This window comes from Hyaena hyaena, unplaced genomic scaffold (genome assembly GCF_003009895.1).
Source record: "Hyaena hyaena isolate Hyena2069 unplaced genomic scaffold, ASM300989v1 scaffold_832, whole genome shotgun sequence".
NCBI lineage: Eukaryota > Metazoa > Chordata > Mammalia > Carnivora > Hyaenidae > Hyaena > Hyaena hyaena.
The window spans coordinates 600,052-623,698 of record NW_024081466.1 but is presented as its reverse complement, the minus strand read 5'-3'; the positions used below and the strand labels follow the sequence as shown (position 1 = coordinate 623,698).

General features: G+C 39.0%; 1 protein-coding gene across 1 annotated transcript; it reads left to right on the top strand.

The window, feature by feature from the left end:
- The first annotated feature begins 199 nt into the window (after positions 1-199).
- Positions 200-21,730, top strand: COQ10B (coenzyme Q10B). The gene is made up of 5 exons (XM_039219750.1): positions 200-405; positions 6,251-6,400; positions 11,864-12,056; positions 18,032-18,133; positions 20,696-21,730. The coding sequence occupies exons 1-5, from the start codon at positions 290-292 to the stop codon at positions 20,861-20,863; spliced, it is 729 nt and encodes a 242-aa protein (XP_039075681.1). The 5' UTR covers positions 200-289; the 3' UTR covers positions 20,864-21,730.
- The last annotated feature ends 1,917 nt before the right edge of the window (positions 21,731-23,647 follow it).

The window sequence follows — 23,647 nt, the reverse complement described above, 5'->3', positions numbered from 1 at the left end:
GTCAGAGCGCGCGCCGGGAGCTGGAATTGGGCCAGGGAAGAGGGGTGTGTCTAGGAGGCCCTGAGCTCCTTTGATTGGCTGGAAAGATGACGAGGCATTTACAGTCGGCCTAATGGCAGCAGAAGCTTGCGTCAGTTATGAGCTTTCGGGGTGGGAAGAGAGGGCGTGTCTGGCGGCTCAAGGGGCCTGCCGATTGGTCGGAAGGTGGCAGATCCGGGCGGCTCCGCGGGCCGCAGGAGGGCGGCGCCCAGGGCCAGGTCCCGGAGGTGAGGACCGGCTTCAGACGATCATGGCAGCTCGGACCGGCCAGAGGGTCCTGAGAAAGGTGGTTTCGGGATGCCGTCCAAAGTCGACAGCAGCGGCCGGAACCCCGGCTCCGGGGCAGGGGCCTACCCGGAACGTCAGGTAATAAACAACGGGGGCGTCGCGGTGAGGGTAGCCTTCGGCCCCGGCTTGCTGAGTTGGGGGACCAAGGAGACCCCGGGCGAGGTGGATCCCGACCGGATGCATTTCCGCGTCTCCAGAGGGAGAGGGTCTCCTGCGTTCGGCATTTGAGGGATTCAGACTTTGCGCCCATCACTCTGGGCGGAGGTTCGCGGGCCTGTACCAGACGCCCCGTCTGGGTTGGTGGCTCGCTACCCTCGCGAGAGGTAGTGAATCATCGGCGCAGCGACCTAGTAGCAGCTGATAGAGCAATTTGGCGGCCGGTAACTTGGTGCTCTTCCGGTCTCCTCCCCTGGGGCCTGCTGCTGTTGCTGCTCCTTTATCTTTGCGGCACAAGAGTTGCTAGCTGCCGGGGCTGTGGGAGTTTGTGGCCTGGCGGTGAGCCCCCTTCGTTTCTTCTAGCGTGCCAACTGGCCAGACGTGCTTTCCCAGTTTTTGGTGGGGGGGTCTTTGCCTCCACCCTTTGGTGCTTGCAAAATTAAATGTAGCCATAGTAGGGAACCTGGATTTTTTTTCCCCACTCGACTTTAACTTAGAGGTCCTGTAACCTTGAACCAGCCTTGGATTTTCCTGGTTGGCTCATTTTTGGTGGGTGGAGGCGGAGACATGAATGATTCCATACTTCTACCGCTTAGTTTCCTTTTCCTAATGACTTTGTAATAAATTAATGCTCGAAAATTAAAATTAGTGTTTAAAATGTATTCAGTTGTAAACAGTACAAGATGAAGGGAGAAAGCACAAATACTGAACTCCAGGAATTTATTTTTTTTTTAATTTTTTTAGACGTTTCTCTTTCCTTTTTTTTTCTTTTTAAAATTTTTTTAATGTTTTATTTATTCCTGAGAAAGAGAGACAGTGTGAGCAGGGGAGGGTCAGAGAGAGAGGGAGACACAGAATCTGAAACAGGCTCCAGGCTCTGAGCTAGCTGTCAGCACAGAGCCCGACGCGGGGCTCGAACCCACGAACTGTGAGATCATGACCTGAGCTGAAGTTGGACGCTTAACCGACTGAGCCACCCAGGCGCCCCTGAACTGCAGGAATTTAGATTAAAGAGGTATTTTTCAAGTTTCCAAGCCCCAGCCAACTCTAAATCCTTTTCGACAAATATTGGTTGGAACTGAAATATTAAATTTCTAAATATGAGATTATTTATCATATTTAGACTTAGTCCTGCTAAAGGAAATAACTTGAAAAGTTGTTTTAGTGATCACATTAAAGTTTAAGTTCCAATACAAATATTTACTGTTTATAATAATGAAGAGGGAGGCAGTTTATGAGCTCATTTTTAGGTGGAAGCATTAATATAGATTGTGGCCTTTATTATAGTAGAGTGAGATGTAGTATTGGAAGAGTAGTAACAAAAAACTGCCCTTCCTGATTCAGTTTTAATTTCATGGTTTAACAACATATATGAGTGTATGCCTCTTCGTTACAGTTAAAAGCGTTCTTTCTTTCTTTCTTTCTTTCTTTCTTTCTTTCTTTCTTTCTTTCTTTCTTTCTTTCAAGACACCATTCTTGATTGTGAAAATAGATGTGTGGTCCAGGGCTTGTAACCATAGTAGACAAACTCATCAGGGAAACTATTAGCTTGCTTTAAACACAGGTATTTACTTTATGATTGCAATCAGATTGTATAAGGGTGTGTGTGTGAGTGTGTGTGTGTGTGTGTGTGTGTGTGCATGTGTTTTGGGGGAGGTAGAGGTTGGGGGCATGGTGTTTCATAAATTTGATACAAAATTCAAAACCATATGCAGTGAAAAGCTTCATAAGCAACCAGTTCTTCTATTCAGGAGCAATGGTCTTATCTTTTTTAAATAAAGGTTTATCTCAGAGATGCTGACTTTTCTGATACTGATTTATCAGAAAATTATTAATCAGTGTGTTCAGTGTCTGTCAGCCACAATTGGCTTCTGATAATAGGTAACAAAGTACACAAAAAGTGGGGAAAATAGGTAAAACTGTTATAACAAAGACATCTAAAGAATGTCTTAGAAGGGAAACAGGTGATTAGGTATTTTGTATACCAGATTTGGTTTGTAATCAATATAGCTAACAGATCCTAAATTATTTTATGTGGCTTTCTTTTTTAATGGGAGAAGCTGTGGCACCTGGGTGGCTCAGTCAGTTGAGTGTCTGACTTTGACTCAGGTCATGATATCACTGGTCGTGGGTTCGGGCTCCACGTCAGGGTCTGTGCTGATAGCTCATACCCTGGAGCCTGCTTCAGATTCTGTGTCTTTCTCTCTGCCCTTCCCCTGCTCGTGCTCTGTCTTTCAGAAATGAATAAACGTTTTAAAAAAATTTTTTAAGGGGGAAGCTAAATTATCAAATTATGTTATTTCCACTAATCTGCTTCATTTAGTAGAGTAACTATCGTTCACTTACATTAGTATAATCCCACCTTTTTTTAAATATTTTATTTTTGAGAGAGAGAGAGAAAGCAGAGTGTGAGTAGGGGAGGACCAGAGAGAGAGGGAAACAGATTCCGAAGCAGGCTCCAGGCTCTGAGCTGTCAGCACAGAGCCTGACACGGATCTCTACTTCACCAGCTGCGAGTTCCTGGCCTGAGTGGAAGTCAGAAGCTTAACTGAGTCACCCAGGTGCCTGGGTCTTATCCCACTTTTAAGAAAACTCTATAGGTTACTCAAAAAAGAAAAGAAAAGAAAAGAAAAGAAAATCATAATAGGCTGGTTTTTTTTTTTTTTTTAAGTTTATTTATTTATTTTGAAAGAGAGAGGAAGAGAGAGAATCCCAGGCAGGCTCCATGCTGTCAGCGCAGAGTCCAACATGGGGCTTTATCCGCCCAAACTTGAGATCATGACCCTAGCTGAGATCAGGAGTCAGATGCATAATTGACTGAGCCACCCAAGTGCCCCGACAATAGGATTATTTTAACATTTTCTCTGCCTTTAAAATAAGATTCACATAACTAATTTTTAAAGATATTTTGGAAACACTTAACATCTTTATTCTCTCTAGATGAATCTATCTAAATTGGTAACATTTTTCTCTCTAGGAGATGAATTTATCTAAAATCTCTTATGATTAAAAAAATAGAGATACCTTTAAAATATGCTCTTACCATCATTATAAAATCAAATACCACTTGTGATGTCCTAGAAAACCTAGAATTCACAAAGCCATCTTGTTTTGCAATATTATCCCCATTGTTCACATATTTCAGTGTTATTTACAGTTGGATGAAGAATCTTAAAAGTATTAAAAGGGAGGGTGCCTGGTTTCAACCGGTTAAGCGTCTGACTTCCGCTCAGGTCATGATCTCAAGGTTCGTGGGTTCAAGCCCCGCGTTGGGCTTTGTGCTGACAGCTGGCTCAGAGCCTGGAGCCTGTTTCAGATTCTCTCTCTCTCTCTCTCTCTCTGACCCTCCCTTGCTCACTCGCTCTCTTTTAGAAATAAATGAAGTTTTTTTTTTAAAGTATTAAAAGAGGCCAGTAAGTTCATCTGTATAGTTCATATGTTTGATTCTTTACCATTACGTTTGACAAATAGTCATGCAGTGTTTAGCTTAACCATTTTCATTGACCTCTATTTCATTGTCTAGAATAAAACTACCTAATTTTTATAAAGAGTATTAGTGTTCAAAAGTTCTTTTTTGGGGTACCTGGGTTACTCAGTTAAGCATACATCTTCGGCTCAGGTCGTGATCTCATGGTTTGTGAGTTTGAGCCCCACATCAGACTCTGCTGTCAGCACAGAGCCCGCTTCAGATCTTCTGTTCCCTCTCTCACAAAAATAAATAAATTAAGAAAAAAAGAAATCTTCAAAAGTTCTTTCTTGTATTATGGAGCCTAAATTTGTCTCCCTCTTATTGGGCTTCTTTTTTATATTTTGGAACCATATCCTCAGGTATCATCTCTATCTTCTGGCTGAATATTCCCAACTATTTCTTCAACTATTCTTTGTTTAACTTGATTGTTTCTTCCTCCGTAACCAAATTGTAGGATGTCTGTGTCCAAAGAAATTTGTTTATGTGTAAATCTTATTTTATATAGCATGCTTTATGTATGATGACACAAGAAGATTTCACCAGACCATCCATTCCTCTTTTAAAAAATAATTTGAAGATTTGATCTAATGAAGTACAATTCTTTTGCTGGGAATTCTTCAAAAGCTTCTCATTGAGGATAAAATCCAAATTGCTTTATTCTGGCTAATAATTCCCAATATGATCTAGCTCCAACCATTTTACTATTATTTCATGGTACTCTCCTGGCTTGCTATACTGCTACTATACTGTTAGTCTTTTTCAGTCTGCAGATACTGCCAGGCCCTTTTCCTACTACCTGGAATGCCCCCTATCTACCTCTCCTCCTCCTATATACTTCACATATACTGTGTGTGCACACACACACACATTTATTATGTACATACATACCTACTTCTCTCTTTACATGGCTAACTCCTTCTATTATGTCTCAGCTGAAATAATAACCTCAGAGGACTTCCTAGACCACCTTATCTAAGGAGCTCCTGATTACATGTCCCCATCCCCATTTCTTTCTTAGCACTTCTTTTTCAATCCTTTTTAAAATTTTTTAAATATTTTTTTATATATTTTTGAGAGAGAGTTGAATCCTCAACTACAAAGTAATCTTCATATAGTTAATTTTTATTTTTACCATTATATCCCTAGTGCCTAGCACAGAACAAGATCTCAATAAGTATGTGAACTGATACATGAATAGTAGTATAAATTAGTTATGTAATAATCTTATTAGGGAAAGGCAAAAATATTCAGGTGAAAAACAGTGTATCAGGCATCTGTATTTAGAAATACCCAAACAATTAATATTCTAATTTCTTTGACATGTGTTTTTACATACATGCATTGAAAGGGAGACTGGAAGGTAAAGGAGTATAGAGCAACAGTCCTGAGGGTCACTAGATCTCCAGTCTCGAGTCTCAGAGTAGATCAAGATTTAAGGAACCTGGGGCATCTGGCTGAATCACTCGGCTGAGTACAACTTCAGCTCGGGTCGTGATCTCTAGGTTCCTGAGTTCGAGCCTGAATCCAGCTCTGTGCTTACAGTGCAGAGCCTACCTGGGATTCTCTCTCCCTCTCTCTGCCCCTCCTCCACTTTTGTGTTCACACACTCTCTCGTTCTCTCTCTCTCTCTCTCTCAAAATAAATAAACTTAAGAAACTTTAAGAAAAAAGAAAAGAATTAAGGAAACTCTGGATCCAGCTGAGAAAACAAGCTGGATAGATGAGTTAAAAAATAGATGATAAGGGGCACCTGGCTGGCTCAGTCAATAGACCATGGGAATCATGGTCTTGGGGTCATGAGTTCAAGCCCCACATTGGGGATAGAGTTTACATTATCAAAGAAAGAAAGAAAAAAATAGATGATGAATATTTTAGCAAGTGTATGAGAAGAATATGTTGGAATACGTGACTGTAGACTGAAAGCCAGCTTTCTGGGAGAGATACCTTTTGTGCCAGGAACTTCTAACCAAAACTGTAAGCTGTTATTTTCAGTTTTCCTTATGGTATTTAATAAGATTTTTTTCTGTGTGCCTGTGCGTGTGTGTGTGTGTGTGTGTGTGTGTGTGTTTCAGGAATATTCTAAAGTTGCAGAGCCTTCCAAAGATAGTCACTGGGGTGCCAGGCTGGCTCAGTTGGTGGAACATGCAATTCCTGATCTCATAGTCATGAGTTTGGGCCCCATGATGGTTGTAGAGATTACTTAAAAAAAATAAAGTGTGTTAGTATTTTACAGTCTATAATTTGTGTTTCCTCTTAATTTTCAATGCCATTCTAAATCAAGTAATTTTTGTCTTTTTAGATATTTAGCTTCCTGTGGTATACTGATGAGCAGAACCCTTCCACTACATACCTCAGTTTTGCCTAAGAAGATATATGCAAGAAGTTTCTTCAGAATTGCTGCACCATTAATAAACAAAAGAAAAGAATATTCAGAGAGGAGAATTATAGGGTTTGTATAAAATAATAGTTCTGCTAAAAGAGCATGTTCACAACTTTCTTGTATCATGACCTTTTTTTTCCTGGATTTTCTTCTTACAGACTAAGCTCTGATTTTTCTGGATTGGCCTTTTCCATAGCCTTCACTGTTTCATAAATATTTGTTGAATGAACATAATTATATGGTGAATTTGTAGGATAGGTTTAAGCCTTGACACATAAAGGAAGTAACTGAACTTTGATGACCTGTATTTTTGTACACTGTTTGGTTTCTGAAGTGGCAACATTAGTGATATGTTGGGCCCAATATGTTTTTATATAGCTTCCTCACATATACGCATGCACAGGTAGGTAACATACAGATGTGCTAAGAAGCTCCTATCACCAAGAGCATAGGTTGGCAGACTTTTTCTGTAAAGGGCCAGAGAGTAAATTTAGGTTTTGTGGACCATACTATCTCTGTAGCAACTACTCAACTCTGTCATTGTAATTGTAGCCCAAAAGACATAGTGCTGTAGACAGTAGTTAATAAATGGGTGTGACTGTGTGCAAATAAAACTTTATTTACAAAACCACATAATGGGCCAGGTTTGACCCCTCATCTAGCCATATATACAGGAGAGAATACAGAGATTGCAGTTCTGCTAACCAGAAATATAGCATCTGTTCATAGGGGAATTCCTACAAGGGGGTCTTAATTCTCAACAGGCTGTTAACTATTACATAAATTTCTTGTAAAAGTGCATTTCATAAATTTGTTCACTTGTTTTTTCCCTCCTGATATTTCTGTAGTAAAGGACTTTCAGCAGACTCCCCTTTTGTCACTAAAATTACCTTTGTTACTAGCTAAGTCACTGTATTGGTTAAGGTAATGCTAGCAGCCATACAGGTAAAACCTGAAAATTTATTTCTTCCTTATCTAAAGTTCAAGGATGTATTCCCCATCCATGGGCAGCAATTTAGGAACCCAGGCTCCATATAACTTGTGCCTTTGTAATTCATTAGTCCTCAGAGTCTCTTAAAAAGATATACCTGATTCTAAAACCATATTGATTTGGAAGGGATTATTGGAAAAAACTAGGTTTTTTTCCTTTTCAGTACAACAGAGGTATTGGGAATAATAGCCTCCTTTTTTTTTTTTTTAAATTTATTTATTGTTTACTTTATATCCTAGTTAACATATAGTGCAGCAGTGATTTTAGGGGTAGATTCCTTAATGCCCCTTACCCATTTAGCCCATCCCCCCTCCCATAACCCCTCCAGCAACCCTCTGTTTTTTCTCCATATTTAAGTCTTTTATGTTTTGTTCCCCTCCCTGTTTTTATATTATTTTTGCTTCCCTTCCCTTGTGTTCATCTGTTTTGTATGATATTTGTCTTTCTCTGACTGACTAATTTCGTTTAGCATAATACCTTCCAGTTCCACCCACATAGTTAGTTGTGAATGGCAAGATTTCATTCTTTTAATTGCTGAGTAATACTCCATTGTGTGTGTATGTATATATACATACACACACACCACATCTTTATCCATTCATCCATTGATGGACATTTGGGCCCTTTCCATACTTTGGCTATTGTTGATAGTGCTGCTATAAACATTGGGGTACATGTGCCCCTTCAAAACAGCACACCTGTATTCCTTGGATAAATACCTAGCAGAGCAATTGCCAGGTTGTAGGTAGTTCTGTTTTTAATTTTTGAGGAACTTCCATACTGTTTTCCAGAGTGGCTCTACCAGTTTACATTCCCACCAGCAGTGCAAAAGAGATCCTCTTTCTCTGCATCCTCACCATCATCTGTTGTTGCCTGAGTGGTTAATTTTAGCCATTCTGACTGGTGTGAGGAGGTAGCTCATTGTGGTTTAGATTTGTATTTCCCTGATGATGAGTGATGTTGAGCATCTTTCCATGTGTTTGTTGGCCATCTGTATGTCTTCTTTGGAGAAGTGTCTATTCATGTCTTTTGCCCATTTTTTCACTGGATTATTTGGCTTTTTGGTGTTGAGCTTGATAAGTTCTTTATAGACTGTGGATACTAACCCTTTATTTGATACGTCATTTACAAATATCTTCTCCCATTCTGTCGGTTGCCTTTTAGTTTTGCTGCTTGTCTCCTTCACTGTGCGAAGCTTTTTATTTTGATGAGGTCCCAGTAGTTCTTTTTTGCTTTTATTTCTCTTGCCTCCAGAGTCGTGTTGAATAAGAAGTTGTGGCCAAGGTCAAAGAGGTTTTTGCTTACTTTTCCTCTAGAATCTAGATGGTTTCCTGTCTTACATTTAGGTCTTTCATCCACTTTGAGCTTATTTTTGTGTATGGTGTAAGAAAGTGGTTGAGGTTCATTTGGCTACAATCACTGTCCAATTTTCCCAGCACCATTTGCTGGAGAGACTATCTTCTATTCCATTGGATATTCTTTCCTGCTTTGTCAAAGATTAGTTGGCCATCCGTTTGTGGGTCCATTTCTAGGTTCTCTATTCTGTTTCAGTGATCTGAGTGTCTGTTTTTGTGCCAGGGAGTAGTAGCCTCCTGATGGGCATTTTCTTCCCAGCAAGAACACCATGTAAAGTGAGCCTAAAAATTGGATAGGTAGACATCTTTGCCAGAGCTGGTATCAGTTAAAAAGAGAAATGGCAATAAAAATATAAATAGTGAATTGGACTACTTTTTTTGTTTGTTTATTAATTTTGAGAGAAAGCCTGTGTGTGAGCAGAGGAGGGGCAAAGGGAGGGAAAGAACCCCTAGCAGGCTCCACGCTGCAAGCACAGAGCCTGATGTGGGGCTCGAACCCACGAACTGTGAGATCAGGACCAGAGCTGAGATCCAAGAGTCAGATGCAAAACCGACAGCCACCCAGGCACCCCTGGTCTGCTTTACTTTTGAATCACTGTTATCTTCTTTTCACCGTGGACCTGACATTTGACAGCTATTCCTGGATACTTTATATTTATTGTTTCATTTAATTCTCACAGTAGCCATGTATATTAGGTGGTGGTACACTCGTTGTAGAGATGAGGAAACTGAAGCTCAGAGAGATAATGTACATGAAGTATGATTCCAAAGATTATTTTTTCAAAGATGATTTTTTCCAACATATTTACTTATTATATTTACTTATTATTCCTAAGTCTTTTTCAGGCTAATAATAATATTAATAAGTTAAAAATAATTAATAAAAATATTAATAAGTAATTCTTTTTATTACCAATTGGTCTTATCTTTTCCCCCATATTTGAGATAAACACATATTAGCTGCTTAGTTTATTAAGTGCTTATTAAGCATTGTGCAGTATGGCAAAATAATTTCATTTAATCCTTGAAAGAACCCTGTAGAGGTACTTTTCAGTTAATGGATGAAGAACACAAAATTGAGAGGTTAAACAGTCTACCCAGGGTCATGTGGCTCACTATGTTTTCAAGTTGATATTTGAGCACAGCCCTTTCTGACTATAAAGTCCATCCTTTTGACCACTATGCTACATATACTGCTTTCTTAGTTGTTGTAGACTACTACTAATTTTATAACAATTATGTTCCAGCCTATAAGGTTTCATACTTCTTCATGGGACTTACTCTGGTATTTATTTCAAAGTAACTGAAAACTGAAAAGTAGGGTTATTTTCCCTCCCTTCTGCTGTGGGCCTCATTTCATGCTCATAAAGATTAATTTAAACATTTATAAAGACTCATTCTCTCTTATTATGAAACTTCCCTTTTGCAATTTATATTGGGATCATTTAAATTACTGTATAATTTTTCTCTCGCTTTTCACATTTTGGCCATGGGAAGAGGCGTCCTCCCTGCCACTGGAGGTGCTTACAGTTTCTTCAGCCATTCCAGGCTTGGGCCCTGAAGGTCCTGGGGGTGGCTGGGCACCTTGGGCCTGTTCCCATCATCTGGGAGGGGTACTGGGTAGTTGTAGAGCATGGTCTGGTTGATTATGACCATGTACTTGTTGAAGGGATTGAAGGGAGGCAGAATTCTAGTTGCAGCCATCATGATCTTGGTGGTGGTCTAAAATCCTATTATGATTCTGAGGTGAATTATGTTTTAACAGTGTTGAGTTTTTATAAGAATAATATGTATCTGGCTCTCATTATTCACTTATCTTTTATCTGTATCCATAGACTTGTTGTTTCTGTTTGTTTGCTTTCCATTTAGGGCCTTAAGTTTTTAAAGTTCTGTAACAGGTTACCTTACTAAATTCTGAATTGCTTCTCTTCTGATTTGATAGTCATATCACCTGCCAACTGATACTCTTGCCTTATTCTTCTCCATACATATGCCTCATATTTCACACTCTTATTTACTTCAGCTCATACTTTCAAAACAATGTTACAGAACAATGATAACTAGCATCTTTGTCTTATTTCTAACTCTAATGAGAATCCTTTTGGTATGTTACCATTCATGGATAGAATCACAGTTTTTCTTCTTTTGGTTAATATGGTTATAATATCATTCTTAGTGTTAAGCCACCCGTGCATCTTTAAAAGAGTTGCATTTCATTGTTAATGGCTTTTTAAAATGTATTTCTGGATTTTATTTGCCGATAATTAGAATTTTTGCCTTAGTAATCACAGGTGACATTGGTCTATAGATTTTACTTTTTTATGTTCTTTGTCAGGTTAGGGTTGATAGGGTGTTATGCCAGCTCAAAAAATAATGAGAGATTTCCTTTATGTCCTAGAATAATTTCTTCTTTTTTTTAAATTACAAGAATACTACATACTTTTATAAAAACCTAAAAATACAGAAGAATATGTACTAAGAGAGTCTATCTTTATTCCTACTTCTTTTTTTTGAGTTGAAACTGTTGTTTAATTTGTGTCCTTCCAGGGCTTTTTAAATCTATTTTCATTGTACATACTCTGTTACCACAACAGTTAGTTTCAGGAAAAAGTAAACATCAGGTATTTAAAAGTTAGAAATACAGTATTTATTTATAACTTCTTAAACGGATAATAGAATTGTGCATATCCTATCTGCTTTGTAGTGTGTTTTTTTTTTCATATAACAGTATATTGTGAACATCTTTGCTCTAAAGTATATATTTGATCTTAAAAAAATAAAAAAGGGGTATGTCTGGCTGGCTCAGTCAGAACAGCATGCAACACTTGATGTCAGGGTTGTGACTTTGAGCCCCATATTGGGTGTAGAGATTATTAAAATAAATGAATAAATAAATTTCAAAGTATATATTTGATTTCAGTTCTTTTATTTTTTAAAGTTTATTTATATATTTTGAGAGACATTGAGTTGGGATGACATAGAGGAAAAAAGCAAATAGAGAGAATCCTAAGCAGGCTTTGAACTGTCAGTGCAGAGCCCCATGCAGAGCTCAGCCTCCCGAACCAGAACCACGAGAGTCAGATGGTTAACTGACTAAGCCATCCAGGCGCTCCTCATTTCAATTTAAAGTATACGTTTACCATATAACTAGGTGCAGTTAACACCTCTCCTTTTTTTTTTTTAAAGATACTCTATGCAGGAAATGTATGATGTGGTATCAGGAATGGAGGATTACAAGCATTTTGTTCCTTGGTGCAAAAAATCAGATGTAATATCAAAGAGAACTGGATACTGCAAAACACGATTAGAAATTGGGTTTCCACCTGTGTTGGAGCGCTATACATCAGTGGTAACCTTGGTGAAACCACATTTGGTCAAGGTAATAGTTTTGCTTTTTGTTGTTTTTAAATCTTTCCCAAATGTTGATTATATCAAGTAAGTTAAAAGTATAATAGCTTAAAAGAATGTCGCCTAACTAATCAGAAGGAAGGAAAAAACAAATGATTTCTTATGTTTTCTAACTGTGCTGTTTTATCCAATATTAGTGTTATTCTTTCCAAATAGAAATTTGACTAGGATATGGAAATAAACTTTTTCTTTTTTTCTTTACTTGAGGAATACTACCTGTTAGGAAAGATTGGACCACACAAGGGACAAATGTTTTAATTTAATTTTTGCACTAGTTATTTTTTAAGTTAAGGAAGGGAAAGTGGTGAGACCATGGAGAGAGGCAGAAAAAGATGTAAATGAGAACATAAACACTGTCGAGGTCATACTGCCACGTGGTCATTACTAAAATGCCACATACTATTACAGGCATTCTGTTGATCATCTTACCTTGTCAGAGGAGAGTACCTGTATAGAAAAGGTACCAAGGCTTAAATAAACAGAATGGCAGAATTCCATAGAGTTCTTTTGAATTCCTAGAGTTTGGTGGCCAAAGACTTAAAGTTTAGTTGTATTTTATGCCCACCAGATACCATTTCTTGGTAACTGGCCAGAGCTAAATGCCTTCGTCAGTTCATTATTAGGCATTGAATGAAGTGCAACCGTCATATCAGAGTCTACTGTCCAGTGAGGCTAAGACTTTGGATTCCGCCCTCATCTTATTCTCAAAACTTGAACTCCAAGTAAAAGGGCTGTGCCCCTCTCTGGGACTTTGCCATTATGAATATTTCCACCTATTTGCCACATAGTTTTGGAGTTTTGTACTACTGTACTGCACGACCTCTCACATTAGCTAACATTTATTTGTAGTGTTTTATTTGAATTATTTGTTTAATCTTCAGAACAGCCCTTTGAGATTCAAATGTTACTGTTCTCCATCATACAGTTGAGCAAATTTAAGGTTTAGAAGAGTTGGATAACTTACCCAAGGTTACAGAGCCAAGACTCTAGCTCAGTCTTTCTAACACCAATGAATATATAATCTTAAAATGTTTGGGGGGGGGAGCGGGGGCGCCTGGATGGCTCAGTCAATTGAGTATCTGATTTCAGTTCAAGTCACAATCTCACAGTTTGTGAGTTCAAGCCCCACATCAGGCTCTGCGCTGACAACTCAGAGCCTGGAGCCTGCTTCAGATTCTGTGTCTCCCTCTCTGCCCGTATCTTGCTCATATTCTCTCTCTCAAAAATAAATCAATGTGAAAAAAAATTTTTTTTCATGTTTGTCTGTTCCCCGATCTCAGTCTCTTTTTTTAAATGTATCTTTATTTTGAGAGAGAGAGAGAGCGAGAGAGCGAGCGAGCGAGTGCGCGCACCAGCAGGGGACTGGCAGAGGGGAAGAGGGAGACAGCGAATCCCAAGCCAACTCCATGCTGTCAGCACAGAGTCCGATGTGGGGTTTGATCTCATGAACTGTGCATGACCTGAGCCAAAATCAAGAGCTGGATGCCCAACCAAGTAAGCCACCCAGGTGCCCCTGACCTCAGTCTCTTACAACTTAAATATTTTTAAAAATTTTTTTTCAATGTTTTTATTTATTTCTGAGAGAGAGAGAAAGACACAGCGTGAGCAGGGGAGGGTCAGAGAGGGAGGGAGATAGAATCTGAAGCAGGCTCCAGGCTCTGAGCTGTCAGCACAGAGCCTAATGAGGGGCGTGAGCCCATGAACTGTGAGATCATGGCCTGAGCCAAAGTCGGGTGCTTAACCAACTGAGCCACCCAGGTGCCCCTCTTATAACTTAAATCTTCAGTTATTCTATATCTAACTAAACTCTTGGGGAAAAAAAATAATGACCCTCAATTTTTTCCTCCTGGCTTTTTCTTCCTTTCAATGGCTTTTTTAAATTTTATTGAGGTATAGTTGACACTCCTTCCCTTGCTTCTTAATACATACATGTTTAAGTCATCTGCTTTATTGTTGCTCCCCCAGTGTATACTCCAGTATACACACACACACACACACACACACACACACACGTTATACTATTCGTTCAGGCAATACCTTCCATCTTCAAGTTCCATGAATGCACCGTACAGTGCTTACTATGCAGCCCTGTGCCTTTGCATATTCCTCACTTTTCTACCTGTAATAAACTTAACTCTTTGCCTAGTAATCCTTCAAATTCTAACTGTCTGGTGTTGCTTTCTCCCTTTCCTTAATATAAATAATCAATCCTACTTTGGTGATTCTTTGGTATACATGCTTTGTTTCTCTTATCACTCTAATTTATTTCTTCATCTGATTTCTGCTTGACAAGTTTGAGCTACTGGAGTGAGTGGAAGCTCCTCTTTTTCATGTTTGTGTTTCCTCAACACCAATACTACAATGATGGGAGTAATGAAATCTCTGTGCTTAAGTTCTCACTACTGTTTTCTTGGGTTATTACAGATCCAGAAATGTTCCTCATAATCTTGGTATCTTTCAGCACTGCCAAGGAGAGAGGAAACTGTATTAGAAAAAAAAAGTCTTTATAATAACATGTATAAAATGATCATTGCTATCTCAATTTTATGAGGCTTAGGAAAATGAAGAACCTTATGCAAATACACACTGTAAGTGTCAGATTTCAAAGCTATTTTTCCATTAAAATAAGCTGCCTCATAGGAGCACCTGGGTGGATCAGTAGATTGGACGTCCGACTTCTGCTCAGGTCATGATCTCACAGTCTGTGAGTTCAAGCCCCGCATTGGGCTCTGTGCTAACCACTCAGAGCCTGGAGCCTACTTCGGATCTGTGCCTCCCTCTCTCTCTGCCCCTTCCCCACTCACATTCTGTTTCTCTCTCCTTCAAAAATAAATAAACATTAAAAAATAAAATAAAATAAGCTGCCTGATTTAATGTGCCAATTTATTGCTTAAAGATGTATTTGAGGGGCGCCTGGGTGGTTCATTCAGTTGAGCGTCCGACTCCAGCTCAGGTCATGATCTCTCAGTCTGTGAGTTCAAGCCCCATGTCAGGCTCTGTGCTGATAGCTCGGAGCCTAGAGCCTGCTTCTGATTCTGTGTCTCTCTGTCTCTGCTTCTCCTGCTTGCACTCGCTTGCTCTCTCTTTCTCTCTCTCTCTCTCAAAAACAAATAAACGTTAAAACAATTTTTTTTTAAAAAGATATATTTGAGCATAACACACAAGTATATATGTTCAAATTTTAGTTGTCCCTGGATTCACGTTTTGGATTTTAATACCTCATATGCACATGTGGTATAGAATAAAAATCATTGTAACCAAGAGAGCAGGAAAAGCCATGTGACATTTTCTGTGAATCACTAGTTGCCCCAAATGTGCCTGTGGTGTGTCAGTAATTCTAGTGTACATGAATCTATAATGGCCAGAAGCCCTTGGAGGTTTTCAGCAGATTTAACATAGGCAACCATTCAATGAATCTTACTCCCTGGGCCACAATATAAAATTTTGTATGCCATAGTTTGTATGGTCTGGTTCAGTTCAGTCAGAACAACTACTTGTATGTCATCATAACACCTCCTGCTGTGGTCAGCATCTCTGCTGTTAGGAATGAGGCCTTTGGCAATATCTAAACGTACCAGTAAAAATCTGTGGGTCCTTGAGCTAGATTATTGGTATGAGTACAGCACTGCCACATTTTGTGAAAAACTAGTTGGAGGGAGGTGGTATATTGTGGCTTTGAAAATTAGATGCTCATTACTAAACTACCTATAAAATCAAACTCTTCCGGGATCCTGTGTGGCTCAGTCTGTTTAACATCTGACTCTTGATTTAGATGCAGGTCATGATCTCACTGTTATGAGATTGAGCCCCAAGCCCTGTATCACGCTCTCTGCTGGATGTGGAGCCTACTTGAGAGTCTCTCTCTCCCTGTGCTCCTCCCCTGCTTGTGCACATGTGCTTTCTCTCTCTCTCTCTCTCTCTCTCTCTCACTAAAAACAAACAAAACAAAACAAAAAACCAAGCTAAATGAAGAAAATTTTCACTTTTCCCCAGAGACATAGCATAATGTGACTAACTTTAGCTGTTAAAGTAGTTAGCTGAGGTGCTGGAGTGGCTCAGTCAGTTTAGTAGTCAAGTCAGTTTCAGCTCCAGTCATGATCTCATGGTTGTGGGATCAAGCCCCTCATCGGACTCTGCGCTGAGCATGGAGCCTGCTTGAGAGTGCCTCTCTCCTGCTTACTCATGCTGTCTCTCTAAAATAAATAAAAATAGAGTCACCTAGGTGGCTCAGTTGGTTAAGCGTCCGACTTCGACTCAGGTCATGATCTCACAGTCAATGAGTTCAAACCCCACGTTGGGCTCTGTGCTGACAGCTCAGAGCGCGGAGACTGCTTCAGATTCTGTGTCTCCCTCTCTCTCTGACCCTTCCCTGCTCATACTGTCTCTTTCTCTCAGAAATAAAACATTAAAAAAATAATAATAAATAAATAAGATAAAAATAAAGTAGTTAGCATTTTGTTTACTATTATTTTATCATGTCTAAATAAATTTTATTTATTTTTTCCTCCTTTCCCCTAAATAAATTTTAAAACATTCACTGGTTTCCACCTTAAAAATTATAATATTTTCTTTTATGAATGTGAAAATAGAGCATTTCTTTATAAATGCTTTTTAGTATGACTGCAATTGATCTTAGTAATGATTCTACCATGTTTTTATGTGATAACTGACTCAAAAGGCTTTAGATGAAGTGAAAAATGAACAAACATATTTTAAGCTCTTTGGCTTCCAGTTTGAACTATTTGTGGAGATATCATCAGAGATAGTCAAATAGTCCTGCATTCTGTGTTTAGGGAGGCAGAGGCTAGGGAAGAAAAAATACACTTTGGGGAAAAACGTTTATCAATGCAAGTCCTTTTGCCAGTCTGTAGTGTATAGGCCAGAGCAGGGACAGTCTAAAGTGTTGAGGGGAATAAGTTAACAGAATAAAGAGGTGGAGGGCCTTAATCATTTATTGGTGCCAGGATATGCCAAAAGACCTGAAAACTTAAGGCTTAATTGGGGAGGGATGTGTTGACTTTGAAACAAGGATTTAAAAGATGGTTTGCTGCTGAGGGAAAGTGATATATATTCTTGAGGTCAGTTGTCTACTAGTATGAAGGCCCAGATACCATCTTAGGATAGTAAGTAAAGAAGCTGAACTTCATTCAGAGTCATAACCAGTCCTGACAATAGACTAGTGACTGTGAATCTGGCCACTGTTTTTCACATTGCAGGAGGCAACTCTAGTGGGTCTCAGTCAGCCTTCTTTTAATGAGGCAGAATGGAAACTATCAAGATGCACTGTATATAGTAATACTAAGTATTATGTTTTGAGGTGTACATACACATATAAAATAAACACCAGCACTGAAGAGATTAGAGGTTAGAAAGCGATGGATCAGGGACACCGGTCAGGGTCAGACTCTCAGGAAAACTAGAGGCATGGATATCCTTAGAAACAGAATAATGAGTGAATGTAACTGACAAGAGAAAAGTCTTTGGGCAGGAAAGAATTCTAGAATTGTACTTGGGATCTGTTCCAGATACCTTATAAATACTTTAGCTATATCATAATGATGATATAAAATAAGTATTATACTCATTTTATAGATTTAAGGAAATATGGTACTGGGCATTAACTTATTCAGGATTACTTATAAGTGGCAGGGCTAGAGAAATAAACTTCCAAAAACATCACTCCCTGTTTTGTTGCTAGAGGAGAAAATTCTTAAGCACAGTGGGTGTCAGCAGTGAAATTGAGAACTGAAAACCTTGGGGATCCCAGGAGGAAAGAAAATGGCATATATTAGCAAGAGGTCACTTCCTAGTGCCAGGCTGAAGATGAGATGTTTTTATCACCCGTGGTCTGGCCTATAAACATATTTTAAAAAGAAATCAATCTCAATTACATATTCTGGACAGTCCAAATGGTATTTCACTGTGGCTTATTTCGTTTTCTTCTAGGCATCCTGTACCGATGGGAAGCTTTTCAATCATTTGGAGACTGTTTGGCGTTTTAGCCCTGGTCTTCCTGGCTACCCAAGAACTTGTACCTTGGATTTTTCAGTAAGTCTCTCATGCAGCCCTCAGTTTGTTCCAAATATTAAGTGAAGTTTTGATAATGAAGGAATAATCCATTTATTAGATCTAAGCTGCCATAATTAATCTTAGGTGCATAGTAATTACTAAAAGACTTCAGAAATCTCAAATTTGAGTATTTAAAAAAAATTTTTTTAATGTTTTATTTATTTTCAAAAAATTTTTCTAATGTTTTATTTATTTTTGAGAGAGAGATAGAGACAGCATGAGCAGAGGAGGGTGAGAGAGAGAGGGAGACACAGAATCTGAAACAGGCTCCAGGCTCTAAGCTAGCTGTTAGCACAGAGCCCGACGCGGGGCTCGAACCCACGAGCCATGAGATCATGACCTGAGCCGAAGTCGGATGCTTAACTGACTGAGCCACCCAGGCGCCCCAGTGTTTTATTTATTTTTGAGAGAGAGAGAGAGAGACAGCATGAGCAGGGGAGGGTCAGAGAAAGAGGGAAACCCAGAATCTGAAGACAGGCTCCAGGCTGTGAGCTGTCAGCGCAGGGCCCAATGCAGGACTTGAACCCATGAACTGTGGGATCATGACCTGAGCTGAAGTCTGACTTTCAACTGACTGAGCCACCCATGCGCCCCTCAAATTTCTAAGTATTGAATACCTTTTTCTGCACTAACTTAATAAGAAAATACTAACGAATCTTTCTTTTTTTTCTGTTCTATTTCTTGAAAACTTGAATAGTCATTCCTTCTCTATTTTCAAATTTTTACAGGTCCATAGATTATAAGACACATATTAAGACTTTACTAACAGCCTAATAACAGTTTGTTAACACCAGATGGAATCTGCACATTGATTTCTACATCTTACAGTGCAGAGATAAAGTGCAAAGGTTGAAAATTTGTTTTTAAAATAGGGACTATGGCATTTTCTTGTTCACATCACCTTAGCTACAGAAAACTTAAAGCCACTTATGGTTTTTCTTTGCCAACAGATAATACATGAGTTGTTCTATGTGTTTGCAACTCAGGCATTGTATTTCAAGAAATAGTCATAATTTAAAAAGAAAAATTTTTAATGATTGTTTTTGAGAGCGAGCGTGCACGCGTGCGCATGCGCTCATGCCAGCGAGCAGGGGTGGGGCAGAGAGAGGGGAAGACACAGAATCTGAAGCAGGCTCCAGGCTCTAAGCGGTCAGCACAGAGCCCAATACGGGGATTGAACCCACAGAATGAGATTATGACCTGAGCCAAAGTTAGACGCTCAACCAATTGAGCCACCCAGGCGCCCCAGAAGTAGTCATAATTTTGATGCTGCTGTTCTGAGCTCTTGAGTTGCTTTCATAAAAATATTAGTGGACATTCATGGGACAGTTGGGGAAATTTGAATAAGGCCTGTGTAGATTAGATAGTGTTACTATCTAGTAGCATTAACTCTCTCTTAATTTCCTGGCTTTAATAATTGCACTGTGGTTCTATAAGACATTAGAATAGGAGAATCTAAGGGTGCCTGGGTGCTACAGTCGATTAGGCATCTGACTCTTGATCTGAGCTTAGGTCATGATCTCACAGTTCATGAGTTCGAGCCCCACATCAGGTTCTGCACTGATGGTGTGGAGCCTGCTTGGGATTTTGTCTCTCCTCTCTGCCCCTCCCCTGCTTGTGCGCTCGCTCTCTCTAAATAAATAAACTTAAAAAAATTTTTTTTTTAAATAGGAGAATCTGGGTAATGGGTATATCAGAAATCTTTGTAGTATTTTTGCTACTTTCTTACAAATTTGAAATTACTTCAAAATGGAAAATTAAAGCAATTTTTAAAAAGTTAGTAGATATTTGGTCCTTAAAATACTCTTTCTCAAACCACTTGTCTTGATTTCTGTCTTCAGGAGATATAAATAGTTATTTTCTCATCTTCCTTCTGCTACTTCTCATAGGAATATCTGTCAGAAGGGTTAGTTACTTCCCTTCCGTATTTCCTTTTGGGAGATAGGATAGATCTAAAAGGGGCACATTAAAAAGAAGCCAGATTGGGGCGCCCAGGTGCCTTAGTCGGTTAAGCATCCGACTTTCGCTCAGGTCATGATCTCGCGGTTCGTGGGTTCAAGCCCCGCGTCGGGCTCTGTGCTGACTGCCAGCTCAGAGCCTGGAGCCTGTTTCAGGGTCTGTGACTCCCTCTCTCTCTGACCCTCCCCTGCTCACGCTGTCTCTCTCTCTCTCTCTCTCTCCTAGAAATAAATAAAACATTAAAAAAAAATAATAATAATAATAAAATAAAAAGAAGCCAGACCAAAATGGTATTGATTCATTCAGCAAAGCTTTTTTCCAGTTTTATCTTTAACTTAATAAAAACGGATTCTTTGTTCTGAAATGAAATGCACTGGCCTTGTTAGGCTTATTGTGCCAGTAGTTGTGCTTATTGTGGAAAAGAAGTCTCCGTCTTCTGAGGGGTAGGAAAAATCTCTAGACATACCCATACAGCTCTTCCTTACAGGCCAAGCAGCCCATTTCACAATGTGAATACCATTACCCTAAGTAGACATTGAATAAAAGAAAGAGCTTCCTAAAATAATTAACATTTTCCTACAGATTTCTTTTGAATTCCGCTCCCTTCTGCACTCTCAGCTTGCCACATTGTTTTTCGATGAAGTTGTAAAGCAGATGGTAGCTGCCTTTGAAAGAAGAGCATGTAAGCTGTATGGTCCAGAAACAAATATACCTCGGGAATTAATGCTTCATGAAGTTCATCACACATAAAGGGAAAAAAGAACTGGTCACCTGTTTGTAACTTTAGTTTATTTACTTTTAGGAAGTGCTTTTATCATTTGCTTTCAGAAGTTAGAAAGCATTTGTTAAACCCAGCTTTGAATATAAACCTACACCGTTGAGAATTTGCACTTGGAATATGGAACCACATGTACACAGAATTCAATCAAGTGTAGTTCAAAGTAATATGTATATTAGCATATTTACAATAATGGGATGTTATCACTCTTAATCAGAAATTGAAACTGTAAATTTAAACCTTATAATTAATGACCTTACCTGAAGGGGGTTAGGTGAGATACTCACACGGTATGTATCATAGTAACCATTATCACCTTTAAGTTATTAAATTCAGACTATTTATAACTTATTATCATAGGGTCTGCCTCTTGGCTTTAGATATTCGAGTAATCATCAGATATTTAAAGTAGAAACTTAGACTTAAAAATACTGTTAATGAAGGTTCCTTGGCACTTTTCTTATTTTTAAATTGTTCTTATGGGTAGGAGGTAATTCAGTGCTGTATATAGTGAGATTAACTCCCAGATTAAACAGTGAATATTTTTTTGGTGAGTGGTCCAGAGCTTTAAGCTACTTTTCTTGTAGTTTGCAGCCCTCTCAGGTACTTTGACTGCTCTTTCAATAAGTCTGATTATGTGTCAAATTTTGTCTACAGCAGTGGGCAGCACATGAAGATAAGTTGGTTGATAATGTCTCCAGCACCATGCATCCCTATTTTCTATTTATTGTGTGTATTCACTTTCAATAATGTATTTCAAACTGATATTTTTGTAAACAAATCAGTGTCTAAGGACTGAAGTAGTAACTTAATAAAGCTAATTTGTTTTTGTATTGTTATTGAAATCCTGTGTTATTTCAGTGTGTATTTTACATAGACATAGTCAAGTTTAATTGTGGCATTTTATGAAACAAATCTGGGCAAAATTCAGTCTTCCTTTAATCATTATTGATCTTCTTCCCTCCTTTTACTCCACACCCAACAACCTCCTTTGCCTGACCTTTCCAATCTGAGTGCTATTTGTTTCCTCAGATCAACAGGGGACCTCAGTAATTAATTAGTTCACTACATAAAAGCACGTTTGCATCAATTTTTTCAGTAAATCTGTTTTGAGTGCCTGCTGTGTGCTGGTTATACAGCAGTGAAGTACTCCTAACAGTCCACTCACGTGGAACTGATTGTGGCTTCACCCAGGTAAAGGAATATCTTTCCAGAATATCTCCAGTTTATATATAATTGCCTTTTAAATAACAGAATGTTTTTAAATGACAGAGATAGGATCCAGATATTTTTTCATTCCTGTAAATATAACTTTTCTTTTGATGGAAATAAGAACATGTACTTTCCCACTACTCTTTTAAATACCATAGATAAACTCTTGTGTTCAGAATCTGACTTAGTGGTTACGATCTATCTGAGCCTGTATTATGAGAGTGTGTGGAAAGTATTTTGGTCAGGGAGCCCAGGAATATACAAATAATGCCTTGATCTAGTCATCCATGTAACACATGAGGTTTCCCAGATACCTGAGAACCCAGGTTACAGTAAGCAGTAGAGAGACAGGATACAACATACCCAGGTGTGCTGGCTCCAGTATCTATGCTCTTGTTTTTGCTAGTACAGCACTCTGGAGGCCATGACCTGTGCACTTAAGTTTGTCATCAATGCTCTCCATATGGGAAGAGGGAAAACAACACCCTTATAAACTTTAAAAAAAAATTTTAATACATGTTTATTTTTGAGAGAGGGCAAGCATGAGCTGGGGAGGGGCAGAAAGGGGGCGACAGAGGATCTGAAGCAGGCTTTGCGCTGACAGCAGAGAGCCTGAACTCACAGACCACAGGGTCATGACCTGAGCTGAAGTCGGACGCTCAACCGAGCCACCCAGGCACCCCTAACTATTGTTCCTTTTCTTATAGCTTCCTTCGTTTATGGCAACAAGGTATCTTTAACATATTATGATTTTTTAGAAGTTTCCCTTAGGTCCCTTATGGTTTTTGCTATCCTCCTTCATGTTGATGTTTGACTGTCTAATGGTTCCTGTTTGTCCAATAATATTTGAAAGCAAGATACTAAAAAGCTTATTGGCATTAAGGTAGGGCACACGGACTATTGAGTTTCACTGTAAGGTGGACCAGGTGAGACAGCCTTTTCACTGGGGAGGACTCTCAAATAGCAGAATCTAGGTATTTTCTGTTTTTCTACATGATTCTATTTCTTGTCCCAGAGAAATATGGGAGTGGAGAGGAGTAGAAATTCCTAGCTGCTAGCATTCTGTAAGATGAGTGGCAGAGGAAAAAGGTTATTTCCCAATCCATTGATTTCTCCAGCTGCAGCTTTTAGAGGGTTTTACAATTGCCTAGATCTTGGTTTAGGATTTCATTCCAGGCTGCCTCTTTAAAAGTTTAAGCTCTTCAAACCTGGCTTAAATCTGGGGTCTACCACTTAATAGCTCTGAAACTTTGTATAAGCTACTTAACCTTTCACAGCCTGTTTACATACGTGTAGCATAGGTTTATTAAGTAGTCCCTAGTCCAAGACTGTTGAGTTAATGCAGTACTTACTTTAGTCCAGTGTCTACTACAGAACACTATTGTGCTGATCTCCTTAGGCTGTCCATTCCAATAATCTTTTGAAGTCCAGGTGTTTCTCATCTCTTATCTTTCCTCCTAATCACCTAGCTTGGCCTTTACATTATTATTTTTTGGGGCACCAGGGTGGCTCAGTCAGTTAAGCATAAGACTTCAACTCAGGTC